This window comes from Manacus candei, unplaced genomic scaffold, assembly GCF_025592945.1.
Source record: "Manacus candei isolate 608988 ecotype Guabito, Panama unplaced genomic scaffold, ASM2559294v1 h1tg000048l, whole genome shotgun sequence".
In the NCBI taxonomy this organism is placed as follows: Eukaryota; Metazoa; Chordata; class Aves; order Passeriformes; family Pipridae; genus Manacus; species Manacus candei.
This window is the reverse complement of record NW_026138096.1, coordinates 1407101-1424563: the sequence shown is the minus strand read 5'-3', so window position 1 is coordinate 1424563 and position 17463 is coordinate 1407101. Positions and strand designations below refer to the sequence as shown.

The 17463-nt window shown below is 40.7% G+C and overlaps 1 protein-coding gene across 3 annotated transcripts in view; it reads right to left on the bottom strand.

The window, feature by feature from the left end:
• Positions 1-17244, bottom strand: part of BOD1L1 (biorientation of chromosomes in cell division 1 like 1) — a 36446-nt gene extending 19202 nt beyond the window's left edge. The window contains exons 1-10 of one of the 3 annotated variants that reach the window (XM_051798405.1): positions 16855-17244; positions 16393-16517; positions 14932-15122; positions 13053-13673; positions 12433-12582; positions 10914-11083; positions 9810-9933; positions 9306-9450; positions 8571-8646; positions 1572-7665 (exon numbers count right to left, since the gene is read on the bottom strand). In XM_051798405.1, coding sequence (XP_051654365.1) covers positions 1572-7665; positions 8571-8646; positions 9306-9450; positions 9810-9933; positions 10914-11083; positions 12433-12582; positions 13053-13673; positions 14932-15122; positions 16393-16517; positions 16855-17049 — 7891 coding nt within the window. In that variant the 5' untranslated portion in view covers positions 17050-17244. The remainder of the gene's footprint in view (positions 1-1571; positions 7666-8570; positions 8647-9305; positions 9451-9809; positions 9934-10913; positions 11084-12432; positions 12583-13052; positions 13674-14931; positions 15123-16392; positions 16518-16854) is intronic. The other 2 variants (XM_051798403.1, XM_051798404.1) reach the window with 2 other exon arrangements.
• Between the last annotated feature and the right edge of the window lie 219 nt (positions 17245-17463).

Here is a 17463-nt window from a genome sequence, read left to right as displayed (position 1 = left end):
TACATCAATGGACAACAAGGATTGAGGCAAGCACCGAGACAGAAATACTTTACTGTGTGGCAGTTTACACTTTCATGGTTCATGCTTATCTCTTATGTAAACACTGAACAACATTTTTTAAGTTTACTAGATCAGCCTCTTTCCCCAACAAATTTGTAAGATCCCAAGATCTGCAGAGAGAGCTTTCCAAGCCGAACATCATTAAAACTAGAGAATAAAGCCAATTTTTGAGAAACTGGACCTAAAGTCAAGCTATAAAATGTTTTTGAAATACTAGCAAAAGACAGACATGAGAAGGAAAAAGCTTTACAAATAGAACTTGATCAGCACCATTCCATTTCCTGTGGTAGAAACAGATTCTTCTAGTATTTTTCCACAGTTTAATTTCTCTAAAATTTATAATGAAGTCATAATCTTGACTTGACTATAGTAGTAGTATGGCCAGTCTTCGTGAACGAAGATTTGGGAAAGGTCATTACCCTTTGAGCCTGCGCAGTGGATTTTTTAGGTGGGACACAGTGTGAGCTGAACTGAGCCCACCCTTTAATCCTGAGGTTCAACTGCCGGGGCCAAGCGAAGCTCGGATGGTGGCAGCGAGGTCCTCAGGACGTAGGTTTGTTTAGAGTGACCTTCTCTTAGATGGATGGCCCTACAGGGCTGACGAGCTCCATCTGCCCGGAGGGGTTCCCTGACCAGGAATTGAACCCGGGTCGCGGCGGTGAGAGTGCTGCATCATAACCACTAGACCACCAGGGGGCCCATACTTGACTATAGCATCTACAGAATTTATAAATTTTCATAAACTTGGTGTTTCAGCTACTCTGGAAGGTCAAAGAGGAGAAAGGTTGAAAATAGCAGGATGTTCATTACACAGTATTTTAGGAACTAACAACCATGTAAGTTCATTTCTATTTTCTATAAGTTTTCTATTTAAAATAGACATCTATTATCATTGCTCACTTAAAATGCTTGTTTAGGATAACTGTCTGATTCTTTTGTAACCTAAATGAAGTCTATTCACAAGACAAAATTTAGTGTAAGACAATGAATCTGAACATGACCATTAAATAACGATCCAGAGAAAATCTGCAGTTATGATTACGAATGGTCATTCTTAACCTTCAAAACTGCTACAAAGTTACATTTGTAAAATGAACATACATCTAAATGAAATGCACTCTCTTTCCTAAAAAAAAAATTTGTATTTCACTACACATCAGTAACAAACCCATCTATAGCTCCACAATAATTTCCCTTTCAAACCACTTCATATATTAGCTCACAATTTTAAGTCGATGTACTTTAGTAATTTCTTTGCACTCTTAATAATGTTTTCCAACACAACTCAGATAATTGTGTTCAGTGTATACCCTCAGAATCACATGCTTATTTAAATATTTGTCACCAATTCTTATATATATTATTAACAGTTATTTTGCAAACAAGAAAGTAACAAGGTACATTTGAACAGTGCACGTTATTTCTAACTATAATAATGGCAAAATGCACCTACTTTTGACAGCTTTTAAACCAAAGAATGTAAAAAAAAAAAAAAAAAAAGAAATCCTCACCTGCATTACTTTTTTGAAAAGTAACTTCAATGCCAGTATCATCTATTTTGACCAAGTTCGTTTTATCACCACTGCCACATAGCTCTTCTACGTGTAACAAAGGGAGGTCACTTCTTTGCCCTAATTCTGCTTCTATTGTTACTTCACCATGGTCGGTGTTTACAGTCACTTCACTTGTAGAAACTAAAGAAAGAGTCTGTGCCTTAGGCAGGGGAGTCCTTATTTCAGAAAAGTCACTTTCTAAAAGCAAGTTTGAGTTCAATTTACAGCTTACATTCTTTTTAGTTTCACTCTCTACCACTGCTTCTGAAATCACAGAAGAGAGTTCAGATGTAACATCCCCATGCAAAACGTCTTCAGCTTGCTCACCATCCTCATGTGCCTCTGAAGGACTCTCAGCAGTCTCTGTACTAATCTCCACGCAAAGGGCTTCATCTACACTCAAGAGGTTCACTGAATTTTCATCAGTTTCTGTGATTTCACTGTCTACTGTGGTCTGAGGCGCTGCCGACTCTGCACCCACACCACTCTCATGCGTCTCACTCTCCCCACCAATGGCAAGCAAAGAATTCCTATCGGGAATCCTACAGGCCTCCTCTGGGCCTGTAGTTGATAGGATGCATTCAATCTGGTTAGCAGTATTAAAAATTTCTTCACTTTTGTCTTTTACTTCTGTACTCTCAGCAGCAAGTTGACTTTCTTCTATGACTGTGAAGGTGAAGACACTATCACATTCTTCCATTGTGCTCATGGTGATCACTGCCCCCTCCTCCTTATCTCCTTCACTTGAAGCAGTGTGTTGATCTTCATTGTCGGTGGCGACTCTTAGCACAGGAGCTCCACATTCTCCCACAAAAATCACAGAACCTTTGTTTTTCCCATCTGCATCAAAAGCAGCTAGTCCAAACTGTTCATCTACAGCTGCAGTGGTCTCCACGATCTTACATTCCTCTGATGCATTTGGAGAAAGAATGGAATCTTCTTCTCCTTCTGCTACAATGAGCTGACTTTCAGCTTGTGGTGCTGCACTGATCAGGACTATCTCACATTCTTCTGTCATGCTTGTAGTGATCATAGCAGCTTCGTATCTTCCTTCTGTTTCTGAAGCAGCAAGTTTGTTTTCATCTTGCATGGCTACACTTGACACAGGAGCTTCAAAACATTCTGCTGTACTTGTAGAGATGATTACTGTTTCATTTTTTGACTCTGTGTCTGACAGGTGTTGAATTGCCTCTTCTGTGACTTCACCTGACATTACAATTACCTGTTCTTCCATAACACTTGTGGAAATCATAGCACACTCATCTTTTTCTTCCTTACCACTAGCAGTTGGATGACTTTCATCATCATCATCTCCACCTGTACTGGATTCACTAGGCATGGGAACCTCATATATTTCCATATCTACAGAAACCATAGCATTCTCATTTATTTCTTCTGTTTTCACAGAGGAGAGCTGACCATCACATTCAACAGCTGCACTTGACATAGGAGCCTCAAATTCCTCCACAATACTGGTGGAAATCATAGTGCACTCATCTTTCTCCTGCTTACTGCTAAAAGTATGCACACATTCTTTAAGCTCTGTAGCTGTACTGGGCATAGGCACCTCTGTGTCTTCAGGGTCTGTTAAGATCATAGAGCTTTCCCCACTTTCATTTGCTCTTGCAATAGCAAGTGGACCTTCTTCAGCATCCACTGCTGAATGTAAGGGAGCATCTTCCACTGTACTAGTAGAGATGATATCACCTTTTACTTTTACTTCTCTGTCACCAGGAATAAGAGAAGTCTCATCTTCCTTTGGAACTACACTACTTATAGAGGCATCAAGTTCTCTGCTGTCAAAGGAAGGCATGGCATTCTCATGTTTGTCTTCAGCACCAAACTGGGCCTTATCTTGCACGGCCATAGCACTCGTCATGGGGCCCTCACATTCCTCAGCAACTACAGGAAGCAAGGTACCTTCGTGCTTTGCTGTATGTGCTGCCAAGGCACCCTCATTTGCAGCATCTGCACTGGTTACGCTGCTTTCAACAATCCCCTTATCATTTTTACAGTTCATGCCAGAATTGGCTTCTTTCTCTGCACTTGTGATGCTGTCAATAGTAAGCTTATTTGTATTTGTGCCAGTCACTCCTGACTCAGCTTCCATTTGTTCAGCAACTATGCAGATAATGGAACTTTCACCTTCTTCGGCATCTATACAAATCAGTGCATTTTCACTTTCCATTCCTGTACAAGTAGAAGCATGCTCATTTTCTTCATTTCCTCTTCCTGTACTGGTCACAATGTCCTCACCCTCTTCATCCTCTTCTTTTGAGCCTGTACTAGTCACAAACCCCTCATCATCACATAGACCTACACTGACTGTAGTGATATTGGCTTCTTCCTTTGCCCTTATACTGTCCATTAGGCTTTCACATTTTTCAGCTTCTAAACAAACTGCAAATCCCTCATTGCTGTCTTCTAGCCCTGTGCAGACTGCATCATCTTCTGGAGTTATGCCTGTGCTGGTCACTGTGCTTTCACCATTTACAGTATCCTCGGATTTGTCACCACCAGTTCCAGTAGTGGCACTATTGTTTGTGACCACTGCAGTACATGCACCAGTCACAGTGCTTTCTCCTTGGGTATCTGTACCACTCACAGCACAGATTATGAAGTTATGACCTCTTTCTTCTGCACCTGTGCAAGTCACAGTACCTTCGTGTTCTTTCACTTGGCCAGCTGTCACACTGCCCCTAAATTCACCTGAACTGTCACCACTGGTCGACCCTTCACCTGTTTCTGTTCCTGCACTAGTTACAGCTCCATCGCTCTCCACTTCACCTAAGCAGGATACAGAACTTTCAAGTTTGCCCGTGTCTACACAAGTTGAGGTCTTTCGCTTTTCTTCAGAGCCTGCGCTAGTCACAGCATCATCTTTTTCTTCTGCTCCAGCACTATTCACAGTGTCTTCAATTTCTACTCCACTTGCATTGACTGAAACCTTATCACTTTCTTCTGCATCAACCATGGTACAGTCACCATTTTCTTCTCCTTCTGTGCTTGTTAGGAAACTTTCACTTTCTGCTAATCCTGCAGTGACAACACTGCTACCACCTTCTTCAGCTGCTGCAACAGTACAGTCACCAGCATCTGCTCCTGTGACAAAACTGCAGCCCTCACTACTTTTTACCCATATGCCTGTTGTTAAACCTTCATCAGCCTCTATGCTTGTGCAGATTGCCGCCACCTCACTTTCCTCTGAGCAAGTAGTCGTAGCATCACTGCCCTTTTCAGAATGTGATGCACACTCAGTTCTTTCCTCTCCTGTACTAGTCGCCATTGCAGTGCTCTCAATGATCTTTTCTGTGCTAGTTCCTATCACAGTGGTTGGAGTTGTTTGTAGGCTGCTAGGTTTACTACTTCCTGCACTGGTACCTACTCCATTGCTTTCATTTTTGTCTTCCACGCCAACCAGACTATTCCCTTCCTGCCCATCGGCTGTAACAGAGTCTTTGACACTTTCCTCAGGAACTCCTTCAGGCACTAATACAGAGGAAGACTGTATCAGATCATCATTGTCATGCACCTCATTCTTTTCCACATTATTGATCATTACGCTTCTTTCTCCTTTTGTGGAAGGCTCTCTATTCAAGTGCTCTCTTTCTTTTCTTCTAAGGGGAAGTTCTTTTGCTGTTACATCTCCACAATCTTCAGTTACATCAGACATCAAATTTTCCTCTTTTATTTTCAACTCCCTGTCCTGAGAGCTTTCTGACTTTGCTGCTTCATTATAATCTTCTTGACTAGGTAACCCAGCTGAACTGTCTTCCATTGCCTCTTCATCAGGCTGGGGGACCTTGCTATCTTTTCCTATACTATTTGTCATGGTGTTGTCACCATCATCTTTCATGACAGAACTCGGCACTGCACTATCTTGCTCCCTGTATACAACCTGTGCTTCATCATTTTTCAAAGTGAAAGTGTCTTTCAATGAAGAAGTCTCACCAGAATTATGGCATTCTTTAGACATACTACCTAGGGAATTTGTAAAATCTGAGACATCCATATCCATGGACTTTGCATCAGCAGCATCTTCTCTGGAAGAACTAATTGCTAAAGGAACATCATCTGAATTAGAATTTATCACAGTTTTTGAATTCTTTGGTCTTCTGCTATCTTTTGAAGCTTGATCTTTACTGGGCACATTGCGTAAGATTCTACCACTTGTTTCATACACAACCCTCCTTTTAGAAGCCCCTTTTTTACTGGGTCCTTGATCCATGGAAGTTTGTTTGGACAAAGTTTCTAAGGCACCAACTTGTTTATTAGAAATAGCTTCTTGTTCAATAGTTTTTTCAGCTGTGGGCAGAAATCGTGATTCACGGGTTTCAGGGTCTGCCAAGCTGTGTTTTATTCCCTTATTTGAAACAGAGCGAGATGCTTTTTGTTTTGCTGCATTTTTGACATCTGCGGCTTGGATTGAGTTTTGAATGTTTTTTCCTTCAATGTTCGATGTTTCCTGTACTTTTGTTTGTTTCAAATCAAGTTCCATCAGCTCTTCTGCATGACCAGAATCATTATTCATAGTTGCCTTTCGAGGGGCTGGAGCCTGGCTGCTTTCAGTTGTGCTGGCTGATTGCTTTTCCTCCTTAAGTAAATCTTGGTTTGATACACTGCCTTTTCTATTTTCACAGGATACCTTCTTGCTTTGTTTTTTATCCATTGCCACTGTGACATTCAATACTTTTTCATGCCCACTGTCCACTTCTTTAGCATCTTTATCTTCCGATTTGACGCTCTCTTCCTTCTTCTTTATTTCCTTGTTGCTGTGCTTTAAGTTCCTGCTTTTGTGACCTTCAGCAGAGAACCTTCTTTCTAGCTTGGAATTACTTAAATCTTTATCACCTCTATATTTTTCTTTTACGGATCCCTTTTCTCCAGAATGTAACTTAACTCTGTGACTTACGTCTTTTTGTGATCCCTGAGTTGACTGTGTGCCACTCACAAGCTCAGACTCAGCACCACTCTCCTCAAAACCTTTGTCGTCATTCTTGGATTTGTGTTGTTTATCTAAATCACTGTCTTCCAGGCTCTTATCTTTGTCTTTCTGTCCAGTCTCTTGTTTTGTTAAATTTTCCTGTAATTCTGTTTCAGATACTTTGACCTGTTTACTATGACTCTTTGACTTGGACTTTAACAAAATCTTGTCTTCTACAAGGCTCTTAGATCTTCGTCTATCTTTATGAACGCCGTCTTCATGTTTTAAATTACAATCAGAGTTAGTTGATTCTATTTCATGTTTATCTTCTGAGTAGCTTTCACTCCTTCTGTGTGATGCAGAAGCAAGTTGCTTTGAGGCACTTAGGGAATCCTTTTGTGGTTTAGAATCACTCAGGGACCTTTTCGTCTTGCATTCTGCTCTTGATTTTTCTGTTGAGAGATGTCTGTCTTTTTTATTTTCTTTCCGCAGCAATTCTTCAGCTTTTGGGGTTGATTCAGAAGTGGTTTTCCCATCTTTTCCCGTTACTGATATTTTCCGTTCACTTCGGTGTTTACTTTTCCTTTCAGATTTGTCATCTGAGGAAACCTTTACTTGTTGATTATGTTTCTGGCCACCATCCTCTCCTTTCGAACTTCTCTCAGATGAATGGAGTTCAACATCTTCATTTGATTTATGAATACCATCTCCTTTATGTTTGTGCTTTAAAGAAAGTTTATCTTCTAAAGCAGTTCTTTCCTTTTCATTTTTATCTCTGTAAGACTTGGCTTCTTTTTTGGCAGCATTTTTAGTATGTTGAATTTCTGTGTCAGTATCTTTTTTGGGGTGTTTTTCATTTTTAGATATGGATTTCTGCTTCTGTGGTTCTTCAGTATTGACTTCTGCTCTATCTGATTGTCTTTTTGGATCCCTTGCTTCACTGTCCTGCTGGACTCCTTCGGCCTGAAGAGAAGTGGAAGGTTTTCTTCTGTGTTCTTTTTCTGCTTTAGAATCACTTTTGGTTTCCTCAGTTGAATGCCCCCACTCTGAAAGTCTTCTAAGTTGTTTAGGTGTTTCACTTTTCCCATGATTATGCTTCAATTCTTTGGAAGAATTTTTTTCACAAGTCTAAAAAAGAGATTTTTTTATATATATAAGTAAATGTTACACAGTTCCTCCATTATGTGACCGAACAGAACTGCTAAGGACAAATTCTCCATAAAAACAGTACACCAGAGGATACACTTAACAATGTAATTAAAAAATCACCTAAAATATAGTTAGTAAAAAAATGAAACTTGCCATTTTCATTTCAAGTATCTGCCATTGCGTAAAAATCCAAAGGAAGAGAAGTTAACCTTAAGTAGACTTTCTGAACTTTATTTAATCTTTTCTTTTTAAGGTGATTTTTCTTTCTAAAATGATTTAAACAGATTTTTGAATGGACAATCACAATTTCAAGTACTCCATAAGATACTTTAAAGAGCCATTATGTTGTCTGTTAAAAGAAAACCATAACTAAAAAAGTCAAAACTAAACAACACACCAAAACCTACAAAAGACAAATCTAGACTTCCATTTGAACTTCCAACTGCTACTTTTTTTTCCTAAATAATGTTGTTTATAAAAATTCCTGCCATAAAAATTCTCTTTTAGCATTCAGACCACAGTCAGTTTTCCTTTAACTTTCCAGTGAGAAGTTTAAACAGATCAAACTCCTCAAGTCTTTGCACATAAGACCTTGCTCTTTTTTAAAACCCAACCTCCTTTACAGATTAGGGCTTAAAACTCATCTTGTGTTCTACTACAACATGCATTAGCACTGAATCACAGCCCATGTATTTCAGTGGCTACTGGAATTCAGAAAGCACTACTACAGCAATGTCAGACCACTAATACAACTGAAAGAACTGTCAAGGAAAAACTAATTAATAAGAACGAATGCAATTATATGCAGTTCAGTGTGGACATATGAAAATGTCTATTAGAATTAAAAAGGAAGACCATAAAGTTTATATTTGAGAAACACATACCTCATTTGTCTTTTGCACTTCTTTAGAATCTTCTTCAGAGGGCTCATATTTCTTTCTGCAGCCATCTTCAGCACGCCTGAAACAGGTATTTGGACAATTTAATAAAGAAAAATTGCTATCAGCCTAACATTACTTTATAAACTTTCTGATTTCAAAGCTGAGAGAGAAATGCCTACTAAAAATATGGAAACAGAGCTTGATCACCCCACTTCCGACTAACCAATTTGCTCAGGCTTTTCTCTCTTGTAAAATTATGTGTATCAACTTAAAAGATATTCTCTGGATATCAGTGCTTTATGAGTATGACAATATTACTACTGCAGTTGGCCCTGTAAAATGGGTAACAGCTCTCCTTGCCCCATATATACCTGTACACAGAGAGTTATGTACAGGTACTTATCTACATAAAACATCAGTTTCAAGATGAAGCCAAGTTGACTTACATATCAGATGCACAAGCATGTAAAAGCTCTCTATTCTCATGCCTTTATTACCATTCTGTGTATGAAAAGTCAGTAAAGACTGCTACTGCAGTCTGAGTTGCAATATACTTAAGCAGCTATAATTTGACTTTCTGCCTGAACTTCATGCTTATTCGTAACTAAATTATGTGAATATTCTAATAGAAAACTGTTAAAAGTCAATAAGGCTAAGTACAAAGTTGAAAAGAACCTTTGAAATCTGCAAAAATGAATATTCAAAACTTTAATTCCTTTTGAGAAAATACATAAATACCTTGAATATCTTTTTCTTTTTCTGCTCAAGGCCACTTTTTTTTCTAAAATTTTCTGTTCTTTAAGCACATCCTTAATGCTGGTACCAGTAGCTTTTGACTCCAGACTTTTTGATGGTGGTTCTTCTAAGTGCAAGCCACTTTTTCCTAATATAATACACAAATGGTGAAATACATATGCATGTCATTATATTACTGTTTCAGCTATACACATGACTGAAAGCAGTACAGACAGTACTAATGTGTCACAGAGAATACCTGTGTCTATGGGTATCCACTGAGTCTAAGCAGTGTAATGATACATGGAAAAGTGGAGATGAAATTTCATACAATTCATAATAATTTGCTTTATACATTTTTCCTTTACATCAGTGTTGAAACACTGGGTTGTTAAGCAAAGGAAATTACTACAGACCTATGACCATTATTAAAAGCTGAAAGTTTTCTTTCTAGAGTGTAAGTTAGAGCAAGGTCATAGGGGCTAATCATACCTTCACTTCTCATACCTTTAACATTTTGATTTCCAGTTTTTAGAGATTTTGTTTTTTCTGCAGCCTTCTGTTTGCGTTTTTCTTCAAGTCTCTCTCTGTTGATTTGTCTTCTTAGGAGTCTCTCTTCTTTTTCTTTGGCCTAGAGATAAAAACCAAGGAAAACAATAATTATCATTAGGTCGAAGAGCATTCTTTGATTATAAATATATATCTAAACCCCATAGAAACAGAGCATGCTAGCTTGTGATGTGAAATTAGCTGAGTTCCAGAGTTTCACTGCTGCCTAACACCACAGACTGAAGCTATGAGACCTTCTCAAAGAACATATTTTTAATTATATAAGTACTAATGTATAATATATACACAGTGTATATATACAACTATAAATATATTACATATATAAGTTTTTACCTGGCCAAAGGAGAAAATCTAAAAGAACTGCTGCTCCCTCTTCTGTGTGTTGGTCCCTTTTCCAGGGAACAGAGTGCACATGCTTAAATCTCTTTCCATTCTCAGTGGTTGCAGACTTGCTACAAACTGATTTCATGGACAGCAAGAACTACATTTTTAAAGACTTGGTGTAATGACGTTGCCTGCAGTACTCAACACAAGCCTGACCTACTCAACATCCCACTGAAGGCAGAGGACAGGTAGATATGGGCTATTGTGTCCACCCGAATTGTCATTATATACATTAAATCTACTGAAGACCAGATTTTTCATAAGTGCAGCAGTTCTTACTCTCCCCATCAAATCACTCAGTTGAGAAAGAATTCACCCAATGCTGTGATTCTGTGAAGACACTGCATGTAATTAGCAAATGCTCTGTCAACATCAAAAGACTGTTTATATCGGAGGAGGGGAAAGACACAGAAAAGTGTGTCATTGCTTTCACCACCAGAAGCCTTCAAGCTATAACCAGCAGAGTAGAGCACTGTGCTGCAGAGCACATCATGCCATACTGATAGACACCTGAAGAAAGGGCAGTTGTAACACAAGGGAAAAAAAAACCAAAGTGAGAAAGAACAGAGGACTCCACAACTCCCCCTCACAAACCACCACCACATCAGAAGTGGAATTTCTGCTCTATAAAGAGCAGCAACAAACCACAACACTTACAATGGACTGACGGAGCTGCTCCACAGTTCGCTCGTCGTCAGAGTCACTGAAGTATTTGGAGTACAGGAAAGGCTTGTGAACGTACGCGTTGCGAACGGGCTTGGCTTTCCCATCGCTCAGCTCGTGAGCGTGAGGCTTCATCCTACTTTGACTCTTTTTCTCCTCTTCATCTAAAGAAAGGTTAGTGAGTATAGAGATATATTGATAAATTAGGGCAGTGCTTTCAACACGACTTTTGAGGAGGCAAAGCTACTCAAAATGCATTAACGATTATTTACTCTAAAAACGTAAACAGTTAAAAAATACTCTTTTACCATCAAAATATCACTAGATTATGAAAAAAATGAAAGGTGCATTCATGTGTTTGTGTACATCATTGAGCCAAAAATTTGCAAGACACAAACCCCAAAATAAACTGGGATAGAACAACTGGGCTTGTAATGCCATTGCCCTTTTATATACAATATTTTGTGGTTACCTACGTGTAAGAAGTCAGAATGTAATTTCTGCTACGTGTTAAATTATGCTTCTCCCCACACCAAAAAAACTGTACAGTACTTGAATACTTAAAAACTATATATGCTTACTGAAATACATAAACAAAACACGCTGTTGTTTACACTCATGTAAGTATTAATCAAGTATAAACAAATAAATTTATTTCCATTTTATCAGGATTATTAGAAATAGTGCAAAATCACTTGTGCTCCATACTGTACAGACTATTTCTACTCCCAAAACATACTTGCTTTCTTTTCACAAATGTTCAGTCATAACTGAACAACATCTGTTATATTTTAAGGTAAGAGCAAAGGCAGAGAATATGCAAGTAATTCAATGCCTCTAAATAATGTTCTTAGAGCAGAAAAAGTAAGCTGTGAGCATACTAGAGAGAATGCATTCAGGTACTAAGGCACTCTGCATTATGAAGTGGGAAGTCTTACTAACTGCAGAAGTCACATCTGCAGAAATCAAGAGTCTGAGGTCTGTACTGGACAGGGGGAACACAAAAACGTAACCGAGTCAGTGAAATGATCTGGTGTTTCTGAATTTTTAAGGCTAGATCCATTCCTGTTTCCTCTACTGTTGCCAAGTAGAATTTGGACATTCCCGCAATCCTAAAGCTCTAAACCCAACTTGATCTGCAATGCCAGCTACAACCACTACCTCAAAGTTGCAAAGCACTCTAATGTTACACCAAGTTCATGGCAGCATTGAGGGGAAAAAGACCCAGAGAGACTGACATATTCACCTTTAAGTGCTTTTGTCATCTATAAAATACTGTAGCATAAATAAGATTTACAATATTTAGAATACACCAAACTATTAAAAAATATTCAAAAAGTAAATGCAATACTTGTCTTTTTCAATTGCACACATACTATCCATTCCACAGTCAAATTCTTTCCCACAGGTAATTACAATGAAACATACTGCAAGCCCTAACATTTATGATATGATGCACTCAACAACAGCATTACATACTCCTTGTTGCTGCTTAACAATCTAATTATTTTACCACCTGATGTGATCTCCCCCTCTTCAGTACTGTCAGAAATTACAGGCTCCTCTTCACTCTCTTCTTCAAAGGAAGAAAGGTCACTGGTGTGGACAGAGCTGACCGTGATGTCACTGAGTACATCCATATCTGAATCTATGAATGAATTTTCTTGCAAAGGAAAAAATTGAAACAAAGAGCTGTAATGCAGCACACCATATTTGTGAAACTTTTTTTACCAAAACAGCAATTTTATCACTGAGAACAAAATTATCTTAATAACTAGGAATAAGAAAACAAAATTATAACACCTTAATGAAATGTAATTAGCCTAACTCTGGTATACTCAAAACAAAAATCACCCTGAGGTACAACTATAAACTTTAAAATGAAGACTGGAATTGTCCAGACAACTTGCCAGATTAAAGCAGATGACCAACCACACACTTGAGGAATCAAAGCTCATCTGATTCCTAATTCGGGTGCCTCAGTTAAGAGATATGGACAAGCCCAACTGTGCTAGCAAGACAAATTTATCAGAAAACTTACATTCCAAATATACTTCTGATTCAACTTCTGAATACACTTAAAAAACCCACCTCATATTCATATTTTGAAGAAGAGTATTGCCCACACCATACCTTCTTTAGTTTCTTTCGTGCTTTCAGTTGTTTTATGTTTATTGCTATTTTTTTCTGGAACTAACTGTTTCCCTGGTTCTGATTCTTTTGCTTGCTTTTCTTCTTTTGACTTCGCGGTATCATCGCTTTTCTTTGAATGGTCAGACTTCTTGTCAAGCTTTTCTTTCTTTTCTTTTCTTCTTTCACTTTTTTCACTGCTGTCTGGTTTCTTGTCACATTTATCCAATAATTTACTCTTTTGATCTTCACCGTCCTGCTGAGTATCTTTATTTGTAAAAGTCCAAACATTAGTATCCTTTGCTGAATTTTTTATTTCTTCACTTTGGTAGGGAAGCTCATTTACATCTTCACACTTTGCAAGTGTTTCAGCCCCTTCTCCCGAAAGGTCACAAATTGCTTTCTCTCTGTCTGGTAAGTCCTCCATGTTTTTGTCTTTATCAGTGCTACCATCCACACTCTGCTGAGATGAGAGTTTTTTTGCAACTTTGTCACTGTTCTTGGAATTTGAGGTCTCTGTTGAAGCCCTGGCAGCACTTGCTTCTTGGTTAAGAGACGTAATTGTTTCCAAAATGGACATTGCATCACTAGCTACGTTAGCGCTAGGAGTTGTAGCAGAGACACCTTCAAAGTAAGAAAGAACAGTTTTACTTTACCCTAGTTTATGTAGTTCTGTTCAGATAGGATGTTAAACAAGTGCAAAGAAACAGAACAATTACTGTCTATAAAATATGCATAATTAACTATTTGACTAATTTTGCATTGACAGATTTTGGTTAAAAAAAAAGACCAACCAGATAAAAACTCCATGAAGCTGCATTCCTGCAGCAATTATCATGTTATTACCAGGGATTCATTCTGCTCTGTGACACACCTCTGTTCCTGAGGTCCACTAGGGAATGCGGGGATTGCCAACGGGAAGGATGAACACCATCCTTGTTCATCTTTACCAACATCCCAACTGGGATGATGAATCTGGATATATTTTATATATATATATATACATATGCATATAAAGAATTATATATGCATTCTCTCTCTCTCTCTAGGTACACACACACACATTGCAGTAGATAGTCTGCGTCTCTAGTATCTCCATAAAATCATGGAAAATGGACTCAGCATATTGATTATATAACAACGGGATGATCAGATATACCTTTTACCACTTTTCCACCCCCTTAGAACCAACTCTGAAGATGAATGAGAAAGGGTTAAGTGGACTAGAACTAAGAGTTGCAGCTGGCTTGTTAACCCACTTTAAAGGAAGTGAGCCTCACAGGAAAAAGCTTTGGATTTAAATAAAGGGTCTGGTTACAAATAGATGTACTGCTGTGGAATATCTTAGGATGTGAAAGAATGGACAGTTACCTGTAAGAGTGTTTAGAAGTTGACAACAGGCAACATAAATAAAAACTCTAAAGAAAAAGTGTTGTGTTGATAAACAAACCAAAGATTGGTGACCTATAGCACAACTTAAGCTCCTGAGAGGACCTTAGCCATTCAAACTTTAAGGCACACAGCAACTGCACAAAGATAGGGAACTGTCTCTTAGGTAATTTTTTTCCGATCTACCAATGGATAGAAAAATCGAATTGTTCTTCTCTTATCTGTGTTTGAGGGCCAAACCCTGAGACCAACTTTTCTCCCTACAGTAAACTGATTCCTCATAATCAGAAGTGACAGTGACATGGTCATAATAGGGTGACATCTCTTCTGCCTTCTACCTTTATACATACAGTAACAGATAAGTGTTATGGTACTGCCTGGTGCTCAGCTTGCTAATTCTGATGCTAACAATGTTATGCCAGAAGCAAACAATGTTTCTGCTCTCTTAAACCCCACTTTTGTTAACAGACTGCTCAGAGAAATGGTAGAATACCTTGTACTGTAACAGAAGCATCTGCTTTTTCCTCACTCGGAGCTGTACTGGGCCCTGCCTCCTCTTTGTGATTCAATGTGGCTAAAAATTCATGGACAGCTTTTTCCACCTGAGGTCTAAATGTGTGGTTGATCTTTGGGTCCACAACCTGAGAAATAATTCTGTCAATTCCAGATTCCAACATTCCAGACCTGGAACAAAGTTACAGGAATTAGTAAGAAAAATTACATTTCAATAACCTATTAATGAAGTATGACCATTTAGATGTGACGTAAACACCCGTAAGAAACTCCATGGAAGCATTAATGTTTTCTGAGCATCACTGCAGCTATGGATTTAGCCTGTGCCCTATCCATAATAAAAAAAGTGCTAGAGAAACAAACCAATCCAAGCACATGGAATTAACACAATAAACAGCCTGCTGTTGCATTATTACTGGTTATACCTACAATTGTTATTTAATTGCAAAAGCCACTTGTGGAAAAAATTAAGAAGAAAGCTGATATGATCAATTCCCAAAGCATAAAAGAGATGACATAGAAGGCATGAGGGACAAACAGCTACTAGACCACTCATTGCCACTCTAAGTTACTTACTGCCCAGTAGAGTGCAGCAAGTTCTGCAGCTTAATAGAACACCTTTAATCTTCAGTAAAATAAAATAAATGGCAATAGAAAGCTTTATATCTGTATCAATGTCTTTAGACCCCTGTAATCTTCTGTGGGACATATACTGCCTCTTGTCCTCACTGCTTCTTTAACAACAAACAACATCCACTCTTCTCCCTACAAACCAAACAGCTCCTCAGTACAAGTTATCAATGGTACCACCACAGCATAACTTTGTTCCTACATCCCTGGTTTGATCCAATTCAATGACCAAGCTCACTGTACTCTGAAGAAATGTCCTAACTTTTCTTATCACTCTTAAGATTTGAGAAGAAAAACTGGAGAAAACTTCATGAAATAATGTAATATCAAGTGTTTGACATCATTTTAACATAACAGCAATTCTTAAAAGCCTCTTCTCTGTCCAGCTAGATTTACATCCAGGTTTTGCTATGTGACTTTCGCCTTGTACTCTGCAGAGCTTAGTTTGTCAAATACCTTTCATCTTCCTTAGCTCTAAACATGATAGGTGCAATTTTAATACCTCCTTTAGGAGAAAAAGTAAAGGTAGATTTTAGCTAGGGGGTTACATCCCAAGTTAAAATCAAGGTTTCCACCTCTGCAGCATATTGGATCAGATAAAAAAATATCTGCAGTCTAATTCTAACTAATTCTGATGGCAAGTTGCTATCTGAAGTAATAACGCATTTTAAAGGTTACAAAAAACAAAATAATGAAAGAGCTTCTTCAGAAGTTTCTTTGAAGATAGCAGATGCTTTACATTGACCCAGAGTCTCCATCACCTAGCACGGTAGAGGAGCACGTTTACAGTAATCCCATGGCCGTCACTTACTTGAGAACCTGCTGCCTAATGTTATTTCTCAGCTGGTTCTTGTTGAGATGAGGACTCCAGGTATGAGTCGCCAAATGATTGGAAACAAAGTTGTCAACGCGCTGTCTCAGATTCTGGTAGGCAGGCTAGAAAGCAACAGCAGAGAGGTTGGACTGGAGGGGTTGGATAAGCGGCTGGTTATTCCCCCGGGGGTCGGGCTGGCACGTCGGACCCCCCCGGTCCCCTGAAGGCACCGCCGCTGCCGCTCCCGCTCCCTGGCGGCGATGGCAGCGCGTTAAACGCCGTATCCATCGCCGACACCACGCCGAGCCGGTCGTATGTGCGCCCTGCGCGCCCCGCCGGACACGCCGCGCTCCCGCCCAGCGCGGCCGCTCCGGCTCTGCCCCGGCCGGGCCCGGCCCTGACCTGCCCGAGCCCGGGGCGCCGGGACCCCCCCGAGACGCTGGTGCCGCCCGCCCGAACCTTGGTGTCCACGTCGGCCAGGCAGTCGCGGCGGAACTGGTCGAAGAGCCCCTGGCTCTTGAGGTGGTTCACGATCATGGAGACCAGCTCGGGTTCGGCCGCACCGCCCCCCGCTCCGGCCCCGGCCCCCGGCAGCGGCGGCGGCTGCTGAGGGGGCGGCGGCGGGGGCGGCGGGGGCTGCGGGTTGGTGGCCATGGGGGCGGCGGGGCGGCGGGTGCTGCCGGCGGTGCCGGGCGGGCCCCGGAACGGGGCTGCTCACCGAGCCGCGGCGGCGCTGGCCCCGGAAGCGGAAGGGGACGGCGGGAGGAAGCGGCGCGCGGCGCGGGGGGGGCGGGGGCGCCGCCGCCGGGAGCGGCGCCATCGGCGCGGGGCGACACTGGGGGGACCGCGCGCAGCCGCCGCGGGGCCCGCGCGGGGGCGGGAGGGGGGCGGGGCCGCGCGCGGGCCCCGCGCCTGAAGGGCCCCGACCCGGCGGGCCGAGGCTGCGAGGGTTGGGGGGGGGAGAGAGGAGCGGCCGCGGCGGCGCTCGGCCTCTGCCCGCCTCGTCCCCCGCCCCCGGCGCGGCGCGGCCGCCGCTGGGCGCTGCGGGCACGGCGGGGGCGCGGCGCC